Source organism: Budorcas taxicolor, chromosome 8 (genome assembly GCF_023091745.1).
Source record: "Budorcas taxicolor isolate Tak-1 chromosome 8, Takin1.1, whole genome shotgun sequence".
In the NCBI taxonomy this organism is placed as follows: domain Eukaryota; kingdom Metazoa; phylum Chordata; class Mammalia; order Artiodactyla; family Bovidae; genus Budorcas; species Budorcas taxicolor.
This window is the reverse complement of record NC_068917.1, coordinates 41337835-41359735: the sequence shown is the minus strand read 5'-3', so window position 1 is coordinate 41359735 and position 21901 is coordinate 41337835. Positions and strand designations below refer to the sequence as shown.

At 40.6% G+C, this 21901-nt stretch overlaps 1 protein-coding gene across 1 annotated transcript in view; it reads right to left on the bottom strand.

Moving 5' to 3' along the window:
* Nucleotides 1–21901, bottom strand: part of GLDC (glycine decarboxylase) — an 81831-nt gene that overhangs the window by 42867 nt on the left and 17063 nt on the right. Inside the window, exons 3-11 of the mRNA XM_052645243.1 lie at nt 18694–18829; nt 14603–14767; nt 11677–11754; nt 10324–10471; nt 9794–9990; nt 7969–8065; nt 4873–4978; nt 3668–3807; nt 2492–2572 (exon numbers count right to left, since the gene is read on the bottom strand). Of these exons, the coding sequence (XP_052501203.1) occupies nt 2492–2572; nt 3668–3807; nt 4873–4978; nt 7969–8065; nt 9794–9990; nt 10324–10471; nt 11677–11754; nt 14603–14767; nt 18694–18829 (1148 nt within the window). The remainder of the gene's footprint in view (nt 1–2491; nt 2573–3667; nt 3808–4872; nt 4979–7968; nt 8066–9793; nt 9991–10323; nt 10472–11676; nt 11755–14602; nt 14768–18693; nt 18830–21901) is intronic.

The window sequence follows — 21901 nt, the reverse complement described above, 5'->3', positions numbered from 1 at the left end:
ATGTTCCATGAATAATGAAGCAAGTTACAGTAAATTATTTTAAAGGGCTATCTAAAAATTTACCATGATAAAGCTCAAGTAAGGATTCTTACCTGACACTGCTCTTTTGTCTTTGAGAACAATTCTAATAAAATACTAATGTCAAGACCATTCAGTAGGGAAAGGAACAGTCTCTTCAACAAATGATGCTGAGAAAACTGGATATACACATGCAAAAGAATGAAATTGAACCCTTATCTTGCACCATACACAAAAACTAATTCAAAATAGATTAAGGACCTAAATCTACAAGCTAAAACTATGATATCTGGGACTTCCCTGGTGGCCCAGTGGCTAAGACTCCACGTTCCCAATGTAGGGGGCCCAGGTTTGATTTCTGGTCTGGGAACTGAATCCCACATACTGAAGCTAAAGATTCCACATGCCACAACTAAGAACCAGTGTGCCAAAATAAATAAATTAAATATTAGGAAATAAATAGAGAAAATAAAATTATAAAACTCTTAGAAGAAAGTATACAGGCAACTCTGCATGACCTTGGATTTGGCAATGATGTCTTTATGACACCAAAAGCATGAGCAACACAGAAAAAACAGATAAAAGTGAACTTTTGTGCATTAAATGACACTATCAAGAGAATTAACAGACAACAAACAGAACAGGGGGAATATCTGCAAACCATATGTCTGATAAAATATCTAAAACATATAACCTCACATGTCCTGCTATTTCATCATTTTATTTTTATTTTTTAATTGATTTTTTTTAATTTAAATTTTATTTTTTTACTTTACAATACTGTATTGGTTTTGCCATACATTGACATGAATATACCACGGGTGTACATGAGTTCCCAACCCTGAACCCCCCTCCCACCACCGTCCCCATATCATCTCTCTGGGTCATCCCAATGCACCAGCCCCAAGCATCCTATATCCTGTATCAAACCTAGACTACTGATTCATTTCTTACATGATAGTATACATGCTTCAATGCCATTCTCCCAAATCATCCCACCCTCTCGCTCTCCCACAGAGTCCAAAAGTCTGTTCTTTACATCTGTGTCTCTTTTGCTGTCTCGTACATACGGTTATCATTACCATCTTTCTAAATTCCATATATATGTGTTAGTATACTGTATTGTTGTTTTTCTTTCTGGCTTACTTCACTCTGTATAATCGGCTCCAGTTTCATCCACCTCATTAGAACTGATTCAAATGTATTCTTTTTAATGGCTGAGTAATACTCCATTGTGTATATGTACCACAGCTTTCTTATCCATTCGTCTGCTGATGGACATCTAGGTTGTTTCCATGTCCTGGCTATTATAAACAGTGCTGTGATGAACACTGGGGTACACGTGTCTCTTTCAATTCTGGTTTCCTCGGTGTGTATGCCCAGCAGTGGGATTGCTGGGTCATAAGGCAGTTCTATTTCCAGTTTTTTTAAGGAATCTCCACACTGTTCTTCATAGTGGCTGTACTAGTTTGCATTCCCACCAACAGTGTAAGAGGGTTCCCTTTTCTCCACACCCTCTCCAGCATTTATTGCTTGTGGACTTTTGGATCACAGCCATTCTGACTGGTGTGAAATATTTCATCATTTTAGAAACCAACTCAGTCACACCACACTACTTCTAGTTCTCATGTTATCTCTCTCCTCCTAGCCTCTGTGGCTGCTTTTCCCAGCATCTGGAACACCTGTAGCTCCATCCTCCTCCTCCACAATTGTGTCTGGATAGCTCCTACTCATCTTTCAGGTCTCCACTTAAGAGAATTTCTTCCGAGTCTTGGTGAGAAGCCCCTCCTCTGTGCTCATCATAATACCTCACCTAGACTGCATTCTTGCGCTTGTTCAGATCCTCACTAGACTAGAAGCTCCATAAAGGCAGGAAATATGTCTGATTAGTACTATCCTGGGGACATAACGACTTCCCGGTGACTCAGACAGTAAAGCATCTGCCTACAATGCGGGACACCTGGGTTCAATCCCTGGGTTGGGAAGATCCCCTGGAGAAGGAAATGGCAACCCACTCCAGTACTCTTGCCTGGAAAATCCCATGGACAGAGGAGCCTGTAGGCTACAGTCCATGGGGCCGGGAAGAGTCAGACACGACTTCACTTTCACTTTCACTTTGTGGATGTAACACATATTAACGACCTGGCACATATTAGGCCAGTTTTCCCAGAATCAACATAACCAAGATGTAAGTGTTATGAAATGTTGTATTAGGAGTAGCTTCAATTAAGTACAATTAACAGTCCTTCCAACTAACCTGGCTAATTAGTCCTGGCTGGGGCCCAGAGCAGTGACCTCTAACTACCAGCAGTCATAGGAACAAGAGAAAATCAGTAGTTTAATTTTAACAGCAGGCCACCAAGGTCACTCCCGGGCCCCTTCTCCCTCACAACTCAGGCCCACAAGAGGCAAGGCCATCTCTGACACCTCCCCAAATAGTCCTTATGAGGAGTGTGTATTTTAATTTACTTACTGCAGACGACTCACAGCCAAAGATCCACAACAAGTCATCCAGATCTTTTTCACCGACTGTTTCATCAAGAGAAATACCAAGCTGTAGAAATGAAAATGAAAGGGAAAATATCAGCTCTAAATGCCAGAATCAGGGCTGGCATAAAAAGGAATACATTTGAGGAAGCTGTAGTGAGGTGGGTGAACTTTAGGAGACTGTCTTACAGAATGAAGTAAGTCAGAAAGAGAAAAATAAGTGTCTTATATTAATGCATATACATGGAATTTAGAAAAATGGTTGTGATAAACCTCTTTTCAGGGTAGGAATACAGATGCAGACTAGAGAATGGGCTTGTGGACACAGAGCGGGAAGGAGAGGGTGGGATGAGTGGAGAGAGGAGCTCTGACATGTATACACTACAGCGTCTAAAATAGGTAACTAGTGGGAAGATGCTGTATAGCACAGGGAACTCAGCTCAGTGCTCTGTGATGGTCTAGCGGGGAGGGATGGCAGGGTGAGGTGGGAGGGAGGCTCACGGGGGAGGGGATATATATATACTTAAGGCTGATTCATGTTGCTATACAGCAGAAGCCAACACAACATTGTAAATCAATAATCCTCCAGTTAAAAATAAGCTTTAAAAAAAGAACTGAACACACAAACACACACAAATCAGGGCTGAAACTCTAATAAGAGAAGTCCAAGGGGAGAAAGTGCTGGACAAAACTCTCCGTTGTTCTAAAAAAACAGAATATCATTATGTCCAGGTGGACTCTCGGGCAAAGCAGGCTAGTCCAGTCCCAAACTCCACAAGATTCAGAGTTTTACAGCCACATCTGAACTCTGACAGTCTGAGGGCTGCAGGGCACCCCTTTTGGTACTAGATAAGCTCACCATTTTCTTCCCTTAACTTGTCTCATCTTATTGCTTATCATATTGTGAATAAAGGAGTAGTATGAGCAAAATACATGCCTAAGAGTTCCATGTATGAAAACACAACACCTTAAGGAAAGTTGACAATGAATCACCATTTAAAAAGTCACAGCATTCCAAACTGGAAATGAAAATTGTTTACAAAGAGACGGATTGCACCCAAAGGTCCAATACTGAGATCTTTTTTAAATAAAAAGATATTTTAATGAGAAAAGTCATGAAAATTTATAGAATTTGTAACATGAAACTGAAAGTCTGACTTACTGTGCCATCCTCAAAGAGCCGAATATTTATTTGTCGCTGAGCGGCCCTGCCCAAGACCTCCTTCACTGAGCAGCCACACTGAATCTTCAAAGTGTCAAAGAACAAGTCATGCTGGAGTTGGTGCCCTGCTCGCTTGAGACCTAGACAAAACAGGAGAGCCACCAGTCTCTACAGAGAAACCCGACCCTCTGCCCCACACACCTCACAGAGAAGTGAAGAGGTAAGTCCTACTACAGTCTGTTCCTGGTCCTACCCAGAGTTTTGGTTGCTGCTTTCAAATTTTAAAAAATTAAATATTTATTATTATGCTGTGGAGAGTTGTGAAATACATTTTTAAATGGAGGGAAAATCACCATAATTACCCTCTACTAATAACTAATGGTTACTTTTTGGTACAGATTCCTCTGTACCAGATTCCTCCCAGATTCCTCTGCACAGATTCCTCCCAGAAGGGTGTTTATGTATGTGTGTCTATTTGTAATATATCACATATATATATATATTTCTTTATCCTGAAAAAAATATTTAACATATCATGAACACTTGGCTTTTCAATAGATCAAAACATCCATCATTATTTTTAATGGCTATATAATATTCAAACTTAAATTATGTACCATAATTTTAACTAATTACTTACTACTGGACATTTAGGCTATTTCCAAGATGTAATATTGCAAACAATGTTTCTGTGGACACCCGTTACAACCTTATCTGATTATTTCCTTTAGAAACATTCCTAGAATTTCTGGATCAAATTGTAGGCACTTTTTGATACAAATTGTTTAAGCGCCCTCATAAAAATGATACCAATATCAGTATTCTTTTTTAATCTTTGCCAATGTGATGGGAGAAACACTATTTTATTCTTTCAATTTACATTTATTTGGTTAATAGTGAGGTTGAAATTATGTATGTTCATTTGTATGCTTTCTTTTAAAATTACATTTAATGTCCTTTGCTCAGTTTTTTCTCAGGGTGTTCATCCTTCCTGTATATAGGGTCGAGGGGACTGAGCAAAAGCTCAGTATACTAAATATATTAACGCTCAGTCAATCATAGATGCTGAAAATAATCTTCCCCGGTTTTTATCTGACTTTTAACTTTGCATGTGACATTGGACATGCAGTGAATTTTAAATTTTACTTATTCACAATTATCAGTCTTGTTACAACCAAAATTTTTAAAATAGACAACTGACTCACCTTCAGACAAAATCAAAGTGGCATTATGTACCCTCCTAGCAATATGTTCCAGCCCATGGGACCCATGGTAGATTGCAAACATCACAGCCATATTCGCCAAGAGGGCCTAAACAAAGAGCATTTAAAGAATGATGTTCAGCAATGTGATAGAAGACAGATACTGAAACTGAAAACAGGGAGTAAGCAAAATGACCAGACTTCCTGCCTTCGCTATGCAGTTGGGAACCATTTATAACCTGCCTGGCCATCTGAGGGAAAAAAAACAGCACCTAAGGCAACTTAGAGTCACTACAATAAACCTTTGAATGTGACCGTTAATAAGAGGTTCCATTCATGCAACATAATTTTGTCACTCGTAAAGGGGCAATCACTGTCATCAGATATGCGATACTTAACATTGGAAAACAGTGGAACAAAGACCTCAAGGGAAAAAAAGTGAGATCTAAGAATTTTAGGCTCAATAAAATGGTTCTTCAAAGATAAAAGCAACAAAAATTTTCAAACACACAAGAACTCAGGGAGAATAATTCTCTTGAAGTCTCAAATAAAGCACTAAAAACTGAATTGCAGCCAACCAAGAGGTGAATGGTAAATTAACAGCAAAGGACCACCAAAGATAAAAATGCAGGCCACAGAGGATAAAACCAAAATAAGAAGGCAGGAGATACATTAGAAAGGGAAAACCAGAACCTATGGCTTATTTCCTGCTGACAGTAAGGTCACCTTCTCAGGTAAGTTATCTCTGTTGACTGTTGATTGAGGTTTCACAGAAGTACTTACAGGGACGTATCCTAGTGTGATACAAAATGGGAAAGAACAGTATTGAATCTCTCAGAGATTCGGGGAAGGAGTCCAGCATAGGGAGCAAGGAAGGCACCACTGTGATGGCACCTTGGATCATGGAGAAGGATAAATCGAGGGTGGCTTGGGTCAGATACCAAAATGAGTGCCAACTTCGGGGAAAATAATGGAGGCCCACCTCCTGTTTCTCCTCCTTCTGGCTCTATCTCTCCCTGTTTACCTTCTAACCATGCAATATCATCCATGGTATCTGGTTCAAACAGGTGAGGTCAGAGATTCCTCACCTGCTTTAGTCCATTCGATTCTCCCACATCTCCTAACGTCTCATCGGTCCAGCATCACAGTCTTTCTGAAGTTTCCAGTCCCACTAACGTGACCTTTGTGCTAACATACTAGGTCAGCAGTTCAAGATTCACCTTTATAGCCAATCACCCCAAGGTGGGAAGGGGCCCTTCACAAAGTAGAAACACTACTCAGCTGAGAAACACAGTGATTTGAAGTTGGATGATGTTCAGTATCAGATCTGTTGTGTTAGGTACACTTTTCCTCTGTGAGGCTGCTAGAAGGAATATCTCTGTGGCAACTGCTGAACAAGAAAGAGTTCTTGAAAAATGCCAGAAAGTGAAATCAGAATCAGTAAAGAAAATGAGGAAAAGAAGACATCAGAGAACACAGCAGTAGGCTTTCTTGGACCAAATCCCAGAGAGAGTACAGACACTCTTGTGGACTCCATGTAACAGTTAGAAATAAATACAGAGGAACCACAACACCTTACAGCTATGGAGAGTGCATTTCTGAAGTAAAACATCCATAGAATAGAGTATCATGGCTTGTGGCTATGCTGCCTGGAAATAAAAACTCAGGCTAGAGTTCACAGAATACTCTGGAAATCTCTCATCACAGAAGTCTTGAGGAGGTTGATTCATGTTCCTTTTTAAACTAGAGATCATGAACTAGAAGAAAAAAAAAGAAGTAGGAACATAACTTCTGTTCACTGTAGACAGCTCAAGTTAACCTGGAAAATTAATTCAAGCCTTGAAGCAAAAAACCCTTCATGTACTTAGTGATCAGAGAGACACCTTCTGGAAGAATATGAGCAGAAAGCAGCAGAGGAAGAGAAGATATGTTAGCAGAGAATTCAGCAAAAAATGAAGGGTAAACTATAGAAAGTAAAGGCATCATATAAAGATCAATTTGCTGTCAACAGAGGACAAGCTTGTGACAACTGGCTCCTACCTGTGATAATAAAGGAGCTCTTTCCTGAAAAGCAGCCATTTCCCTGAGACAAAAAATATAATGCAAGAAAACCAACAGAGGATACTGTTTCAATGACCAATGACTATAGAACAAGCTATTACTGTTGGTGTTGTTTAGTTATTAAGTTGTGTCTGACTCTTTGAAACCCAATGGACTGTAGCCCGCCAGGATCCTCTGTCCATGGGATTCCCTAGGCAAGAATACTGGAATGGGTAGCCATTTCCTTCTCCAGGAAATCTTCCTGACCCAGGGATTGAATCTGCACTTCCTGAACTGGAAGGCAGATTCTTTCCTGCTGAGCCACCAGGGAGGACGCAGAACAAGCTATAAGAAGACCTGATTGTCGACTGCATCCCTGGAGAGGCTTTCTAAAGTCTGGTGGTGGTCTGTGAGCCAATGCCCCGAGGGAGAAGAACACTGTACTGCCTGCTGAGTTATCTACAAGATCTTTTTCTCTGGCCCTGAATAGAAGAGATGAACCTAAAATGGATCATATGCTCAGGTGTGGTCCTCTGCCTGATCCTAGGAATTGGCTGAGTGTCAATGAATATCGCTCCCTCTAACCTGAGCTCTTGGGCAATGTTCAAGTAACTCTTCCTCTTTCATCCCATCTGTTTCAGGAATACCTCTCATGAGTTCTCAGTAAGAATACCCCATGACCACCACTGATTGGCCAATCTAAACCATCCCCTCAATACAGTCACCTCAAGTATCTTTACTCGCCTTCTTCACACTAACCTGGAGTGCCTCCATCTCAGCCTTAAGAGAATTACCACGCATAACAGATCTGCCCTGCAGCCAAGAATTCCAGAGACCCTAATGAGTGAAGCATGCACATACATGGAACCCCAGTAAAATACAAGACTGGCATTCTGACAAGACCACAAGGCTTCTCTACCCACAAGATCTTGTCATTTCTGGTATGCCAGCTGCTCGGCAGATGATGAATAAATGAAATAACAACTCAGTAAAATGAATAAGCAGGTCATTTCTGTAGACTGCAAGGCATTCAGTGAGCAGGTCAGGTTTGTGACCCACCTGAGCTGTACAGATGTTGCTGGTAGCCTTGTCTCTCCGGATGTGTTGCTCCCTGGTTTGAAGAGCCAGACGATACACTTCTTTTCCACCGACATCTCTGGACCAAGAATAAAACGTTCAGTCAGCACAGGTCATCACAGTACTGAGAGTTGCCGTGAACAGAACTGCTCCTTTCCTTCCCACCTTGAAGTGAATTCAGCAATGTTGCTTAGGTGCTAGTCCATAAAGAGCGATTTCCAAACTACCTTCTTCCAAATGAGACTACTAATTTTCAGTTTTGCACCCTGAGGAATTGAGGCACTGAGATATATACAATAAGTTGGAAACCTTAAAAGAAAATTTCCCAGTAATCTCCCAGCCTAAAATAATGATGATAATTGAGGATTAAACTCCACTCTGAGCTTCTTTAGGAGACTCAGAGAACAGGGAAATACTGGACAAGGGAAACAGAATTTTTATACCAGAAACCTGAGCAACTATGTGGTTATAAATAAAGTTAATAACCTTACCACTTGTCTCTAATAAAATCCCTTCTTTCTTAATGCAATTAAAAATCTAGATAAACACAGAGATTCAGCAGTCTTATCTTCTATTTCATCAACTCTTTGGTCCACTTTCCAAAAAGGTCAGAATTTCAACACAAAAATCAGAAGATAGTATGATATATGAAATTCTTTTAAAATCAGAAAAACTTCTGCCTCATCTCATCTGGTGAAGAGAGATCATTGAAAGAAGCTAATGTAAAAATACCTAAAGAAAATATCATTTTTACATTAAAAAGCAAAGTGCCTTTTGCTATCATGTGACAAAATGAAAGTATTTCAGAACTTCTCATCACCATCACATCAGCACTAATCTAGACTATTCACTTACTTACATTAATAGTCCAATTTTTATGAAAGGTCAAAAATAATATGCTAAATCTCCACAGTAATAATCATGGCACTCAGCTAAGTTCTTAACCTGATGATCTTTAGCTGTGAGAAGCACCCAATAAAGTATATTTGGAGGGACTTCCCTGGTGGTCCAGTGGTTAAGAATTTGCCTTGCAATGCAGAGGACTTGGGCTCAATCCCTGGATGGGGAACTAAGATCCCACGTGCCATGGAACAACTAAACCCATGCACCACAACTACTGACCCCATGCGCTGCAACAAGATCCCACGTGACACAACTGAAGACCCAGTACCGCAACTAAGACTCGATGCAACCAAATACACAAATAGATAGAGTTGAAACACTTTAAAAGGAAGTACATTTGGAAATTACTCAAATAGCCAAGGGGCAAGCCTCTAGGAAACAATGTGGGTCACACTCAGTGCGTGCCTAACAGTCTCTTACTGCACTTGTCTTTACACAGCCACATAGCAAGCTAATCCTTTCAAGAGAGACTAGTTAGATATAGAACACACCTAAAATATTCAGTCTTTCATCAACCTAAATAAATTCATTTCTATAACTTCAGTACAAATGTGTTATACACTGCATGCATGCTTTTCCAAATATGCACAAATTCATGGCATTTGAGAAAAGGTACATGGCATTTGAAGGCTAAATATAGGAGAATGGGGTGTGTGTGTGTGTGTGTGTGTGTGTGTGTGTGTGTGTGTGTGTTGGGACGGGTTAAAGGGTAGACAGGGCATTGATACCCCAAACATTAGTATCCTAAATATACTCTTTCTTCTGACTCTATGTTCTATATTTCCTTAATTGACCCAAAATGACCCTGTTAAATTCCAAGAGATATCAACAACCTTTGTGAGCAAGAGAAGGAGCAGGGAAAACCACAACCACAGTAAAAGGGAAGAAGCATGAGCTGCTTTACCTTGTTACCCCCACCATTCTTCCAGGCATCATCCTCACCAAGTTTTCTCTGACAGCAAAAAAGGCTGCATGTGGTCCACCATAGCCCAGTGGCACCCCAAATCTCTGTGAGCTGCCCAGGGCGATGTCTACCCCAAATTCTCCAGGAGGCCTCAGGATGCACAGAGCTAAAAGGTCAGTAGCACAGCAGGCCAAACTCTAGAAAGGAAATAAGAGAAAATGGAAAAGGTTGTGGCCTTCCCTGAGAATAGTGGGAGGGTATCAAATTATCTCCATTACAGGCAAACTGGCAGAGTTGGTTTGTACCCTGTGAAATGTGTTTACTCACTCATTCATTTAAAATATTTACTGTCTACTATGTGCCAAGAGCCAGTGAAGAAAACAAACTTGAAGAAAGGAGGTAGGAAGGAGGCAGCTTTACCATACTAGGTGATAAAGGTGTGGAAATTAAAACACACCAAAAAGAATAACAATAATCATTCAAAGTTGAGACATTCCTCCATGGACCCCCACAAGGAAAGGTTCTCCTACCCCGGCCTCATGGGCTCTCTCCACGAGCTCTGTGAAGTCCTCCACCTTCCCCTCAGTGTCTGGGTACTGGAACAGCACTCCACTGACATCTTTACTGCTGAAGTCCATTTCATGGGGTAACTTCAGCTCAATGAGGACTCCAGAATACCTGGAAAGACAAAGAACAACCATGTTTTTGGTTTACAGGGAAAATCCAATTACCTACAGTTTCTTCTCCGTGACAGAGATTCCTATTTGGTGTCTTCCTCAGTGCCCCACTGCCTACCCCATCCCAACATGATCACATACACCCCCATTTCACACCTATCTCTTCAGTACTAACGGTGCTTCTCATCTAACAGCTCAGCTTGTTTCTCTCTTCTATCCTTCTGCTCCTCTCCCCCTTTCCTATCAGAACATGCTCCTGGGACAAGAGCAGGAACATGCCTTCTTATGGCTATAGAACCAATACCAGTAATGGAAGAACTGTCGCTACCTTGACCTTAGATGGGTCTTAGTGAAACTGAACATCTCTCAGTCGTGTCCGACTCCTCACAACCACATGGACTGTAAAGTCCATGGAATTCTCCAGGCCAGAATACTGGAGTGGGTAGCCTTTCCCTTCTCCAGGGGATCTTCCCAACCCAGAGATCGAACCCAGGTCTCCCGCATTGCAGACAGATTATTTACCAGCTGAGCCAAATGGGCCTTAGGTGAATGGAAATCTCAGTAAGACAAGGAAGAAAATCTTCTTTAGTTCTTGTAACTATCTAATTTCTATCATGTTAGAGAACCACTTCTGAAGGAATGGTGGTATGGGTTCAGGGGAAAAGCTTTCACAAGGAAAAAGCAAATAAACACACCCACATGTGGCAGCTGTGCTGTGTTTGTTTTATTTGATTACAGCAATTTAAAAAAATGTGCTTTTATCTACATTGTACTAACCTAGGTATTATGCAGATTCCTAGGAGCCACGTTTGTAGGAATTTCAGACAGGAGCCATGTTCGTAGGAGTATATACAAAATTAGGACAGTGTGTGAGAGTTCCACTTTTAGTCTGTGCTTTTCAAACTTTTCAAAACACTGTTGAAATTATTTTGATATTCTTAATCTTCTTTTTACAAAAAGAAGACAAAACAATGTGGTAACTTAATAAAAGACAAAGGCAATCAAATCCACTGTGTATTTTCCCCTGAATTCTGACACAGTTAGCGTAGCCGTAAGATCATGGGAAGAAAGTGGGAGGGAAAATAAAACTCAACAACCCCAATTTAAACCAGTTTCACCTCCAGTCACTTTGGAAATAAGAGGAAGAAACAACAGAGATGAGCATAATAGTATCCCCGAGTTCAAAATACAAATAAAATTAATTACTTGGCTCGAGTTTGGACGACAGCAATCGTTTGTGGGTGGCAACGGGGGTCAACAAAAAACTTCCTTCTCTTGTTCTGCCTGTTGAAAAGAAAAACTGCATTCAAACATGAACATTAAAGAGATCAGAGTGTCTTCTAAGAATGCAAAAAAAGAGATGGTACTAAATGAAAGTCTGAGCATAGAATAAAAAATAATCAGTCACTACTAACTAACAGTGATGTTTCCTGATCAGAATTGCACTGAAATCCAATTTAAATTCCAACCCTATTTAGCAAAATCAATCTTGAACTGGTTTAAATTTTTAAAAATACACTATGAGGAAAAAGAAACAAAAGGGTAGTAATTAGGTACAAGTAGAAACAAGAAACTAAGTCTTCTAAATAAAAACACTTGTGAACTTTATTGCCAAAGGAGCATTTGTTGTTGTTTAGTTGCTCTGTTGTGTCGGATATTTTGTGACCACACGGCCTATAGCCTGACAGGCTCCTCTGTCCATGGAATTTCCCAGGCAAGAATCTGGAGTGGGTTGTAATTTCCTTCTCCAGGGGATCTTCCCAACCCAGGAGTCAAAACCACATCTCCTACACTGGCAGGCAGATTCTTCACCACTGAGACACCAGGGAAGTCCCAAAGGAGTACTTACAGATTATCTAAACCAAGTGTCCTCATTCAAAAGAAAAGGGTGGGATTCAGGAAACTTCTGAATCAGTGAACATGTGGAGATCTGGGAAGAATGGGTGACTCTGAGGCAGCATGGAAGCTCTGAGCCCTTTCAATATACCCAGGCCTATGCAGACCTCCTGTCTGGCTGTTCCTGAGTTATATCATTTGCTAATACACTGCTTCTAGTAAATAAAATGTTTCTCTGAGTTCAGTGAGCCACTCTAGTAAATTTAATGGAACCTCAGGAGGGGATCATGAAAACCCCATGGGTTGAATACAACCTGGACTTGAGATTGGCATCCTGAGTCAGAAGGGGCTGTTGGAACCTTCTTCTATAGCCAGCTGGTCAGAGCACAAAGAACAACCTGGGCTTGTGACTTGCATCTGAATTCGGGCAGGGGCAGAGGGGTGGGGTGCAGTCTTATAAATCTGACCCATGAACCTGTGGAATCTGATGCTATCTCCAGGTAGGTGGTGTGAGAACTGAATTCTCAGACACCAGTGGGTATTCGTTTGCTGGTGTGAGAAGAAACCCCCTCCCTGACTGGAATTGGTACCAGAACCAATTTAACCACTCCTCAAGCCTGTGGAAGCCAAGAAGGAAACTTACATGGGCATTCAGAGTGTAAACAAAGAATGTTGCCCCCCAGTTCTACTAGGATCAAGCTATCAGCCACTGCAGTCACGCAGTGGACTAGGGCCAGCACCCCAAAACCTCAGATAGACACACCATCAATGTGGGCACATTTCCCTACTAGATGACAATCCCCATGAGAATCTACCCAGAAGGAAGTTAAACTCAAATGTATTCACAAGACAAAGAATGAAAGAAGGCGAGGAGCTGGAGAATAGCTGTTAACTAAGTGTTAACCAAAGTTAACCATGACCCAGCAATTGTACTTCTGGAAATGTGTCCTCAGAAAATAATCAGAATTTCTGACAAAAATTTATCCTAAAGATGCATAAAAATAATCTAATAACAGTAAAAAATGGGAACAAACAGTGTGTAACAATAGAGGTAAGGTTACATAAAACTCCCACAATAAAAGCCATAGTTTAGAAAACTCACTGAAGAAATAGGAAATGTTCCCCCAAATATTGTGAAGTAGAAAAAGAAAACAAGCTATAAAACATTAAATACAACCTGAGAAGAAAATTCATCATAAAAGAGAGTGATACTTATTTACATGTTACATTACAGATTGCTAGGCATTCTTCCTGTTAACCATAATAACAGAAACAGTATGTAGAGGGCAACAATGTGCGCATCTGAAAAAACTGCATTTCCCCAGGTGACTTTAGGTAGGGGTGGTCAATGAAACATAAGTAAGTTGTGAAGTAGGGGCTTCCAAAATACTACTGGCTTATTTTGCTAGAAGTGCCCTTTACTTCTTCCTGAATGCAGACATGATGGCTAGAGCTCCAGCAAGTCATCTTGTGATCAGGAGGACTGTAGACAGGGGCCATTGCCTACCATTGCAGTAAACAAAGAATGTTGCCTGCCATTCCAGTTCTGCAAGGATAAAGCCACTCGGCACTGTAGCTGCCCACTGATGGTGCACCCTGATAGTTCAGGATGGAGAAAAACAGGAAGTATTATACGTTTTGGAGACACCTAAGATAGTTAAGAAGCACTCCTAAGGAATAATTTTAATGAGCCCAGATTCTTGCATCTTCCCATACACTGAACAGTATTAACATCATTAACCTGAGATGTCTGTTCTTTGTGATTTGCAGTAATCCCTTGATGTTCAACTACATGGGATTTTCTTCCCCCAGCAAAAAGTTCCTACATATTCTGGTTCCTCCCTGACCTCTTGGCAGCAGTACCTCAGAGCTGTATGAAAGACTGTCTCTGGGACTATTGTCCTTGGTAAGACCCCTGGATAAAACTTAACTTGCAGCTTTCAGGTTGTATCCTTTTCTTGCATCTACAGGATGAAAGCCTCACACTGAGGATGAGGCAGAGAGAGGCAGGTATCAGTCCGTGATGCTACCTCAGAGCTGCTGTAACATCCCTGAACAACACTCTGTATATGATGAGCAAAACGTCTTTCTTAAGAACATAATGTTAAACAATGAACAGCAGTGGCTTTTTAAAGGTGATACTGATGTAATATATCTCATACACATGTGTGTGTGTGTGTATGTGTGAGAGAGAGAGAGAGAGATAGGGGCAGGGGAAGCCCCACCCACAGAGCGGTGGTGAGACTGGCCACCACCAGTCTCACCAGTGAGATGTCCCTTGCTCTGGGCCTCTCACCTGTGGCAGAGCTGCATTGCCTCTGCAGCCGCGGTGGCCTCATCCAGCAGGGATGCATTAGCCATGTCCAAGCCTGTGATGTCACACACCATGGTCTGGTAGTTGAGTAAACTCTCCAGTCTCCCCTGAGACACCTCTGGCTGGTACGGAGTATACTGGGTGATCCTGTAAGGGACACAAAAGGCTATGTCCAAACTGTGAATCCACTATTCAGAAAAAGCTCACAAAATGCATTCATTTTAGAATTAGGTATCTGAAAACTAAGTTTTCCCCTCTTGAGAATGATATAATACATAGATAAGCTTACCTGTCTTCTGTAAGGAAGCTTGGAATTAAATCATGGCGATAATACTTATCCTTTGGTTAGGGATAATCAGTACATACTTTTCTATCCCTCTAAGTTGCATCATCTTACATTTACATTTCAAGGACCTTATCATAAGTATGTGTTTTATTGTAAACTGGCTCTTAAAATCCACTTGAGCCTATCTGTGGTATTAGAAACAGAATTTTTAAAAAAAGCTCACCTCAATCATAGTTCAAGAACCTAATATCTAATACTCAAGACTTTTGGCTTTGGGGGGGAGCAGTTTTGTTCATACTAACCAGAAGTCCTATGTGCACATAAAAAATTAATAGAGGTCAATTTAAGAATTGTCACTCTCCAGTTATTAGCAGTCTATGGGAGTTAACTCCATAGCTATCAAAATTCAAGAATGCAAATAGTTAGAAGGCTGTATAGACATGAATTTTAATCTTATACCCTCCAGCTATTAGCCAAAAATATGTCTTCATCCCTTCATCCATTTTTATCATTCCTTCATTTATTTACTCATCCCACAAATATTTGCTACATGCCCACTAAGTGCCAAAAACTATGATAAGTTCAGGTGACACATCAAAAGTAAGATGGGTAACAGTCTCTGATCTCAAGGAAAATATTACAGCGGGGAGAGATAAAATACATGAAATCACTTTAGAGTGATAAATATTCTAAATAAAATGAGAGATGAGAGGATGGCTGAAGACCTGGGACAGAGGGATCTTTTCATCAAGAATCCATTCACTGTACTACCAAAGTGTGTCAGACTGGAGTCCATGTTCCCACCTGTGATTAGCATTGTTTCCTATCTCTTTTGTTTTCATTCCTCCAAGCCTGAAGAGTGTTTTCCTTTCTTTCCTGATGGTAATCACACTCAGTGTATTCCCATCTTTTTTTTCTTGGTAAGGCTTTGAAATCAATGTCTTCTTACCTCTGAGGGAGGAGAGAGTGGGGGGGCTTACCTTATCAAGCAGTACAACATTAAGATGGTGAAATAATTTCCCTGAAATGTTCATTGGTTTAGTAGTGTGTGTGCATGCTGTTCACACTGTTTGTACAGCAGAGTACATTTTTGCTTCAATTAATTCCTTGAACAGCCTAGCTTAGCAACTGTAAATCAGTTTGCCAGATTCTAAGTAGCTGGTGAACCGGAATAAATGAGACACACAATACGTAACGTAGACAAAGTAGAAAGGGAATCTGAGCAGAAATGGGGTCATGCAAAAGGCATCAACAAGGGGCAACTGTGATCTCAGATCAGATAAGATCTTCATACATGTGTCTGCGACAGAAAGACATATGCTTAAATTGCCTGCTAACATGAAATTTTCATTTTACTCACTATTATTTGACATGTAGACAGGCACAGAATTAGACACACACACACACACACACAAAACCAAGCATATACATGTATCAGCCAGCCCATCCAAATAATTCATCATAGCACTGAATATAATATTGAAAAATGAGTAACAAACTGTCTACTAAAAGAAGAATGATTAAATAAATTAGAGAACATGCATATAATACTATGGGTTGTGAAAATGATATAAAAGATTTCCTGACCTAGAAGATGCTCATGATACATTAATTTTAAAAGTAAAATATAAAATACCACAATCCTGGTTTTGTAAATTTATAGAAATGTGTGAACCAAAATGTAAACAGTAGTTTTCTCAGGGTGGAAAGATTAATCTTTACTTTCTTTTTATTTGTTATATTCTAAATATTAAAGACACTGGCTACTATTTATTAACTATCTTCTGTGTGTCAGGAACATGTTCACAATCTTTTTTTGATGATTATGTTACACATGCTCTTTGTGTCATCCTAAATCCACCCATTTCTTTGTTGTCTTACTAGCCTAGCAAAATGTTTAAAACAGGAAATTATCAAATATTTCTGGTGCAAATATGTGTTTACCTTTCCTGCTTGAATGGGGATAGGTTCCCAATTACCTGTTGGAAAAAGACCCAAACCTCCCAAACATAGTCCTTCATACCTAAGACGGTGCTATCCCTTGGCTAACAGACTTTGGGATATAATGTTTCCCTTCCCTTGCTCAGCCTTTTTCTCCTTGCTCTAAGTCTAAGCTTAGGCTGATGCTAATTAGCACTGCTAAAAGCTGAAAGCTTTAAAATTATTTTCTTGCAAAGATGATAATTATATGATCCTACTACTTTTACTTGTAAACTTCTTTTATTGTCCACACTTTTTTTTTTTAACACTACTAAACAGGCATAAATAGTCTTAAAAATCATTTATTAATGAACTCAGATGGGTGAGTCTCAAGCCTGGAGACACTAAATAAACCTTCATTTCAGGAGAAAAATGCTAGCACAGGGCCTGCCATCCTACATAAAAGGGTTTAGTTGCCTCAGGCAACCAGTGATCAAGAAAATGTCTGTGATCTACAATTTCTATGTTCCAACTGATTTTAACTCAATCAGTTTCTGTTCCTAGATGTATCTGAATATAAAAAACAAAAAGTATCTGCATATCCAAGAAGGCATCCTGTTCTGTTTAAAAAGGATGCTTGATACATTCAACATGGCATTAACATTTATTCCAAAATAATCAGTATTCTTTATGATTGTGACCAAAAAAAAACAAATGGAGGTGGGGGGGGGGATTGCAGTAGGACAAACATTCATGAGATTCTTTCATTCAACTGCAGTGCCAACATTATACAAAACAGAAACAGTCACAAAGAAAATGTAAATGTTTTGATATTTGTTAACTAATATTATCAGCAATTGAAAATTTCAAAAGTAGATCCCATGAAGTATAATCTAGGCCTAATGTAAATTTTCTTATAAGAGTCCAAATGTTTGTATTCTCTGGAGGCTATGTTCCTCATTTATTTTCACCTCACGTCAGCGGAATTTGTTGGTTCCATCTCTATGACAACCATTCAGAAGGGTGATAATGTGAAGTCTACCCACCCTCATGTGCACAGCCCGCCCTGTCCTGGCTGGCGAGGGCTGGTATCACCCTCTGGTTCAGATCAGCTTTCGGAGAATACAAAGGAACGATACATAAAATCACCCCAAAACTAGGACTGAAAAGCAAACAGCACTGTCCACCTCTCAAAACTCTGGTGGCTCTAAAGTAAATGAACACATCCCCTCACAGCCAGGAAGCAATATGGTCAATGTTCTGTTCGGCCACCAAGAGCCGAGACTGCTGGCCAGTATTCAGACGGCTGGAATGTGCAGTCCATTCATGTACTCTTGAGGCTTGTTTTGTAAGGAAGAGGAGACAGGCCATTTGCTTTTGAAATCAAACTTACCATCCAAACTTTTACCGATACCCCAGTGGAAACGAAGCCCTCAGAAATACAAATACTTCCTCAGTAGTACACACACCCACACACATACATACACACACGTGCACACACACACTTGGCAAGAACACTAGTTCTTTGACAGTTTATTCTTGTTCTCCTATGAATAAAGAAATGAACCATACTGAAAATAACAGCAGTGCAGGAGTGATTAGGCCAGATCTGGCTCCTCTAATGATGGGACGTGATTCACTGTATCTAGGACAAATGTCCTCACCAACCAGCACTACCTGTGTGCTTCTGCAAAAGCAGACAAAAGACAAAAAGATACTGTGCTTCCCACCCAGTCTAGCCTGTGCCCTGAGCAACACACAACGGCAAGTTCTGAGACTTTGGCGGGGAGTGGGAGGAAGTTGGGGCACAGAAGAGTCATGCAGATCAAATCACAGCACTCATGTTTCTCATCAAGAAATACATTACCATCCTGAGTTCTCCAGTAAGTTCCGCAAAATTGTCTGTGGTACTGAGCAGTTATAATAGCCCATGCCAATATATGATCTCCAGATCTGATTCTTGTTGGAAATGGCATGGAGAGTTGCAAGGATTTCATTTTCACCTGATTGTGGGAAAGAAAGAAATGTTACAGAGAGAAAATATCTCAAAGAGAGCTCTAGGTATAGTTTAAAGCCCTAGTTTTTTTCAATATTGACATGAGGAGAACAGCTATATGGAAAATATAAGAATCATCCTCCTAGCAACACTAAGAACTAGATGCAGAAATCTGAAAAAAAAAAAAATTGCCATACAGCCCTCAGTTACTCTTCACAGTTTTTTGTGGCTCTTTTTTTTGGTGTTGTTTGACAGAATTTCTCAATTTTTAACACTTGCCTCATTCCAGGTTTTTTCTGCTCCCTTCACATGTTTTACTTACACTAAATAAAATTTCTGTGAGATTTAGCTACTTAGGCAAATGTCTACCTGCTTTAAGATCTCAGGGACTCAGTCACTGAATCTTGGAATTTATTGATTTTATTGTTACAAATCTAGGCACAGCCATCTAAGATAGCAAACTGGCTAGGAAAATGCTTCCCAATGTTTTAATTCTACTGAACTCTAAGTGACTATTATTCTCATTAATCCTCCTTTATCCTCAATGAAAACATTTTCACCCTTGGCCATGCCCTCCCATCCCATTTGTTTTCACAGTAAATAAATTTCAAGAGAGATGTGTCAGTTTGTCAGACTGGGCTAACAAAAGAGAGAAGTATCAGTTTGTAAGTATCAATTTCATGAGTAAATATAACCCAACTGCCTTATAATGGACAATCTTGCCTTCTTCCACTGAAAGTTTAGGACATATAAGTGGATGTACAATAAAACAGTATCTGCAGAGATACCCAAGTACAGAATCTTAGGAATAGTCATGCAAGAAATGCAGTCACTTTCCAAAGTCTTCTTAGGGTGCAGTGATTGAGAAGCCCAGCAGGAAGGGAGATTAATTAGCAGTGCCTGGCAGACATCCAACTCAGCAAGGCCAGCTTCAATTAAGATCCTGTGCAAGGAGGACAGGTCCCTGTTCCATACTATGCCAGGAGGACAAAAGGTCCAGCCCTCAAATGAGAACAGTCTTTGAAAGACTTTGTCAAATCAAGAGGTTAACCTTTGAGCGACAAAGGGTATTGAATAATATAATTTTTCCCCACATAATAGAAGATGATTCTATGGATGGGTCAGAGGGGAGACTCTGAAAATAGGGAGAGATAGTAAGAGGCCAGCACAATAGTTCAGGAGGGAGATGGGCCAGGGAGTGTAGTGAGTTAAACTGTATCCTCTCCCTAGAACCTAGACAAGTACATAAAACATCAGGAGCTGCCATGAGAGATGCTGATGTTTATCTGGAGACCCTAAACTCTCAACTAGAATGGTGGAGGAATCTGACTTTTCCTTTTACAAAGAAACACATTCTCTCCTACCTCCCAGCAGGGCTGAAGATGTTAGTACAAGCTCATATGTCCAGTGAAAGAACCTCAGTGACAGCACAGTGCCTTTCTTGTCCATTGGTTCTGCAGCCTTCTGCCTCTTACAGCCTCCTATTTCCCTCGTCCTGTCCTGCACGTATGCCTTCACCATCCCCTCTACTAGCCAGGGACCCACTGCCACATCCTACATCAGTTCAGGGCTTCCAGATATACAGCAGCACCACTCACAGTTGCCAACATCTTACACACCTGGATAAAACACTTGAAAAAATTTAGAGGCCATTACCATAAAATAACAGCAAAATAATTAATTGTAGATAAGAGTTAGACACACAAATATGTTCAAACTTGAGACATAAAAGTTTTTAATCCTATAACAGACATACTTTAATCGCTACAGGATCAAAATTTCTAAGCTCCTGTGGGCTCTGCCTCCACCTGCTGCTGCTGCTGCTGCTGCTGAGTCGCTTCAGTCGTGTCTGACTCTGTGCGACCCGATAGACAGCAGCCCAGCAGGCTCCCCTGTCCCTGGGATCCTCCAGGCTTGAGGCCAATGTGAACACAGCAGGCCCTCCAGGATCCACAGCTTCCAAATTTGCAGAGTTCAACCAAGAATCAGAAACATCCCGGAAAAAAAGACTTTTCAGAAAGTTCCAAAAAGCAAAATTTGATTTTGTCATGTGTTGGCAGCTATTTACATATCATTTACATCATATTTACGGCTAGAGTTCCAGAAAAACATCTATTTCTGCTTTATTGACTATGCCAAAGCCTTTGACTGTGTGGATCACAATAAACTGTGGAAAATTCTTCAAGAGATGGGCATACCAGACCACCTATCCTGCCTCTTGAGAAATCTGTATGCAGATCAGGAAGCAACAGTTAGAACTGGACATGGAACAACAGACTGGTTCCAAATAGGAAAAGGAGTACATCAAGGCTGTATATTGTCACACTGCTTATTTAACTTATATGCAGAGCACATCATGAGAAATGCTGGGCGGGAGGAAACATAAGCTGGAATCAAGATTGCCGGGAGAACTATCAATAACCTCAGATATGCAGATGACACCACCCTTATGGCAGAAAGTGAAGAGGAGCTAAAAAGCCTCTTAATGAAAGTGAAAGAGGAGAGTGAAAAAGTTGGCTTAAAGCTCAACATTCAGAAAACGAAGATCATGGCATCTGGTCCCATCACTTCATGGGAAATAGATGGGGAAACAGTGGAAACAGTGTCAGACTTTATTTTTTGGGGCTCCAAAATCACTGCAGATGGTGATTGCAGCCATGAAATTAAAGGACACTTACTCCTTGGAAGAAAAATTATGACCAACCTAGATAGTATATTCAAAAGCAGAGACATTACCTTGCCGACTAAGGTCCGTCTTGTCAAGGCTATGGTTTTTCCTGTGGTCATGTATGGATGTGAGAGTTGGACTGTGAAGAAGGCTGAGCGCCGAATAATTGATGCTTTTGAACTGTGGTGTTGGAGAAGACTCTTGAGAGTCCCTTGGACTGCAAGGAGATCCAGCCAGTCCATTCTGAAGGAGATCAACCCTGGGATTTCTTTGGAAGGAATGATGCTAAAGCTGAAGCTCCAGTAGTTTGGATACCTCATGCGAAGAGTTGACTCATTGGACAAGACTCTGATGCTGGGAGGGATTGGGGGCAGGAGGTGAAGGGGACAACCGAGGATGAGATGGCTGGAT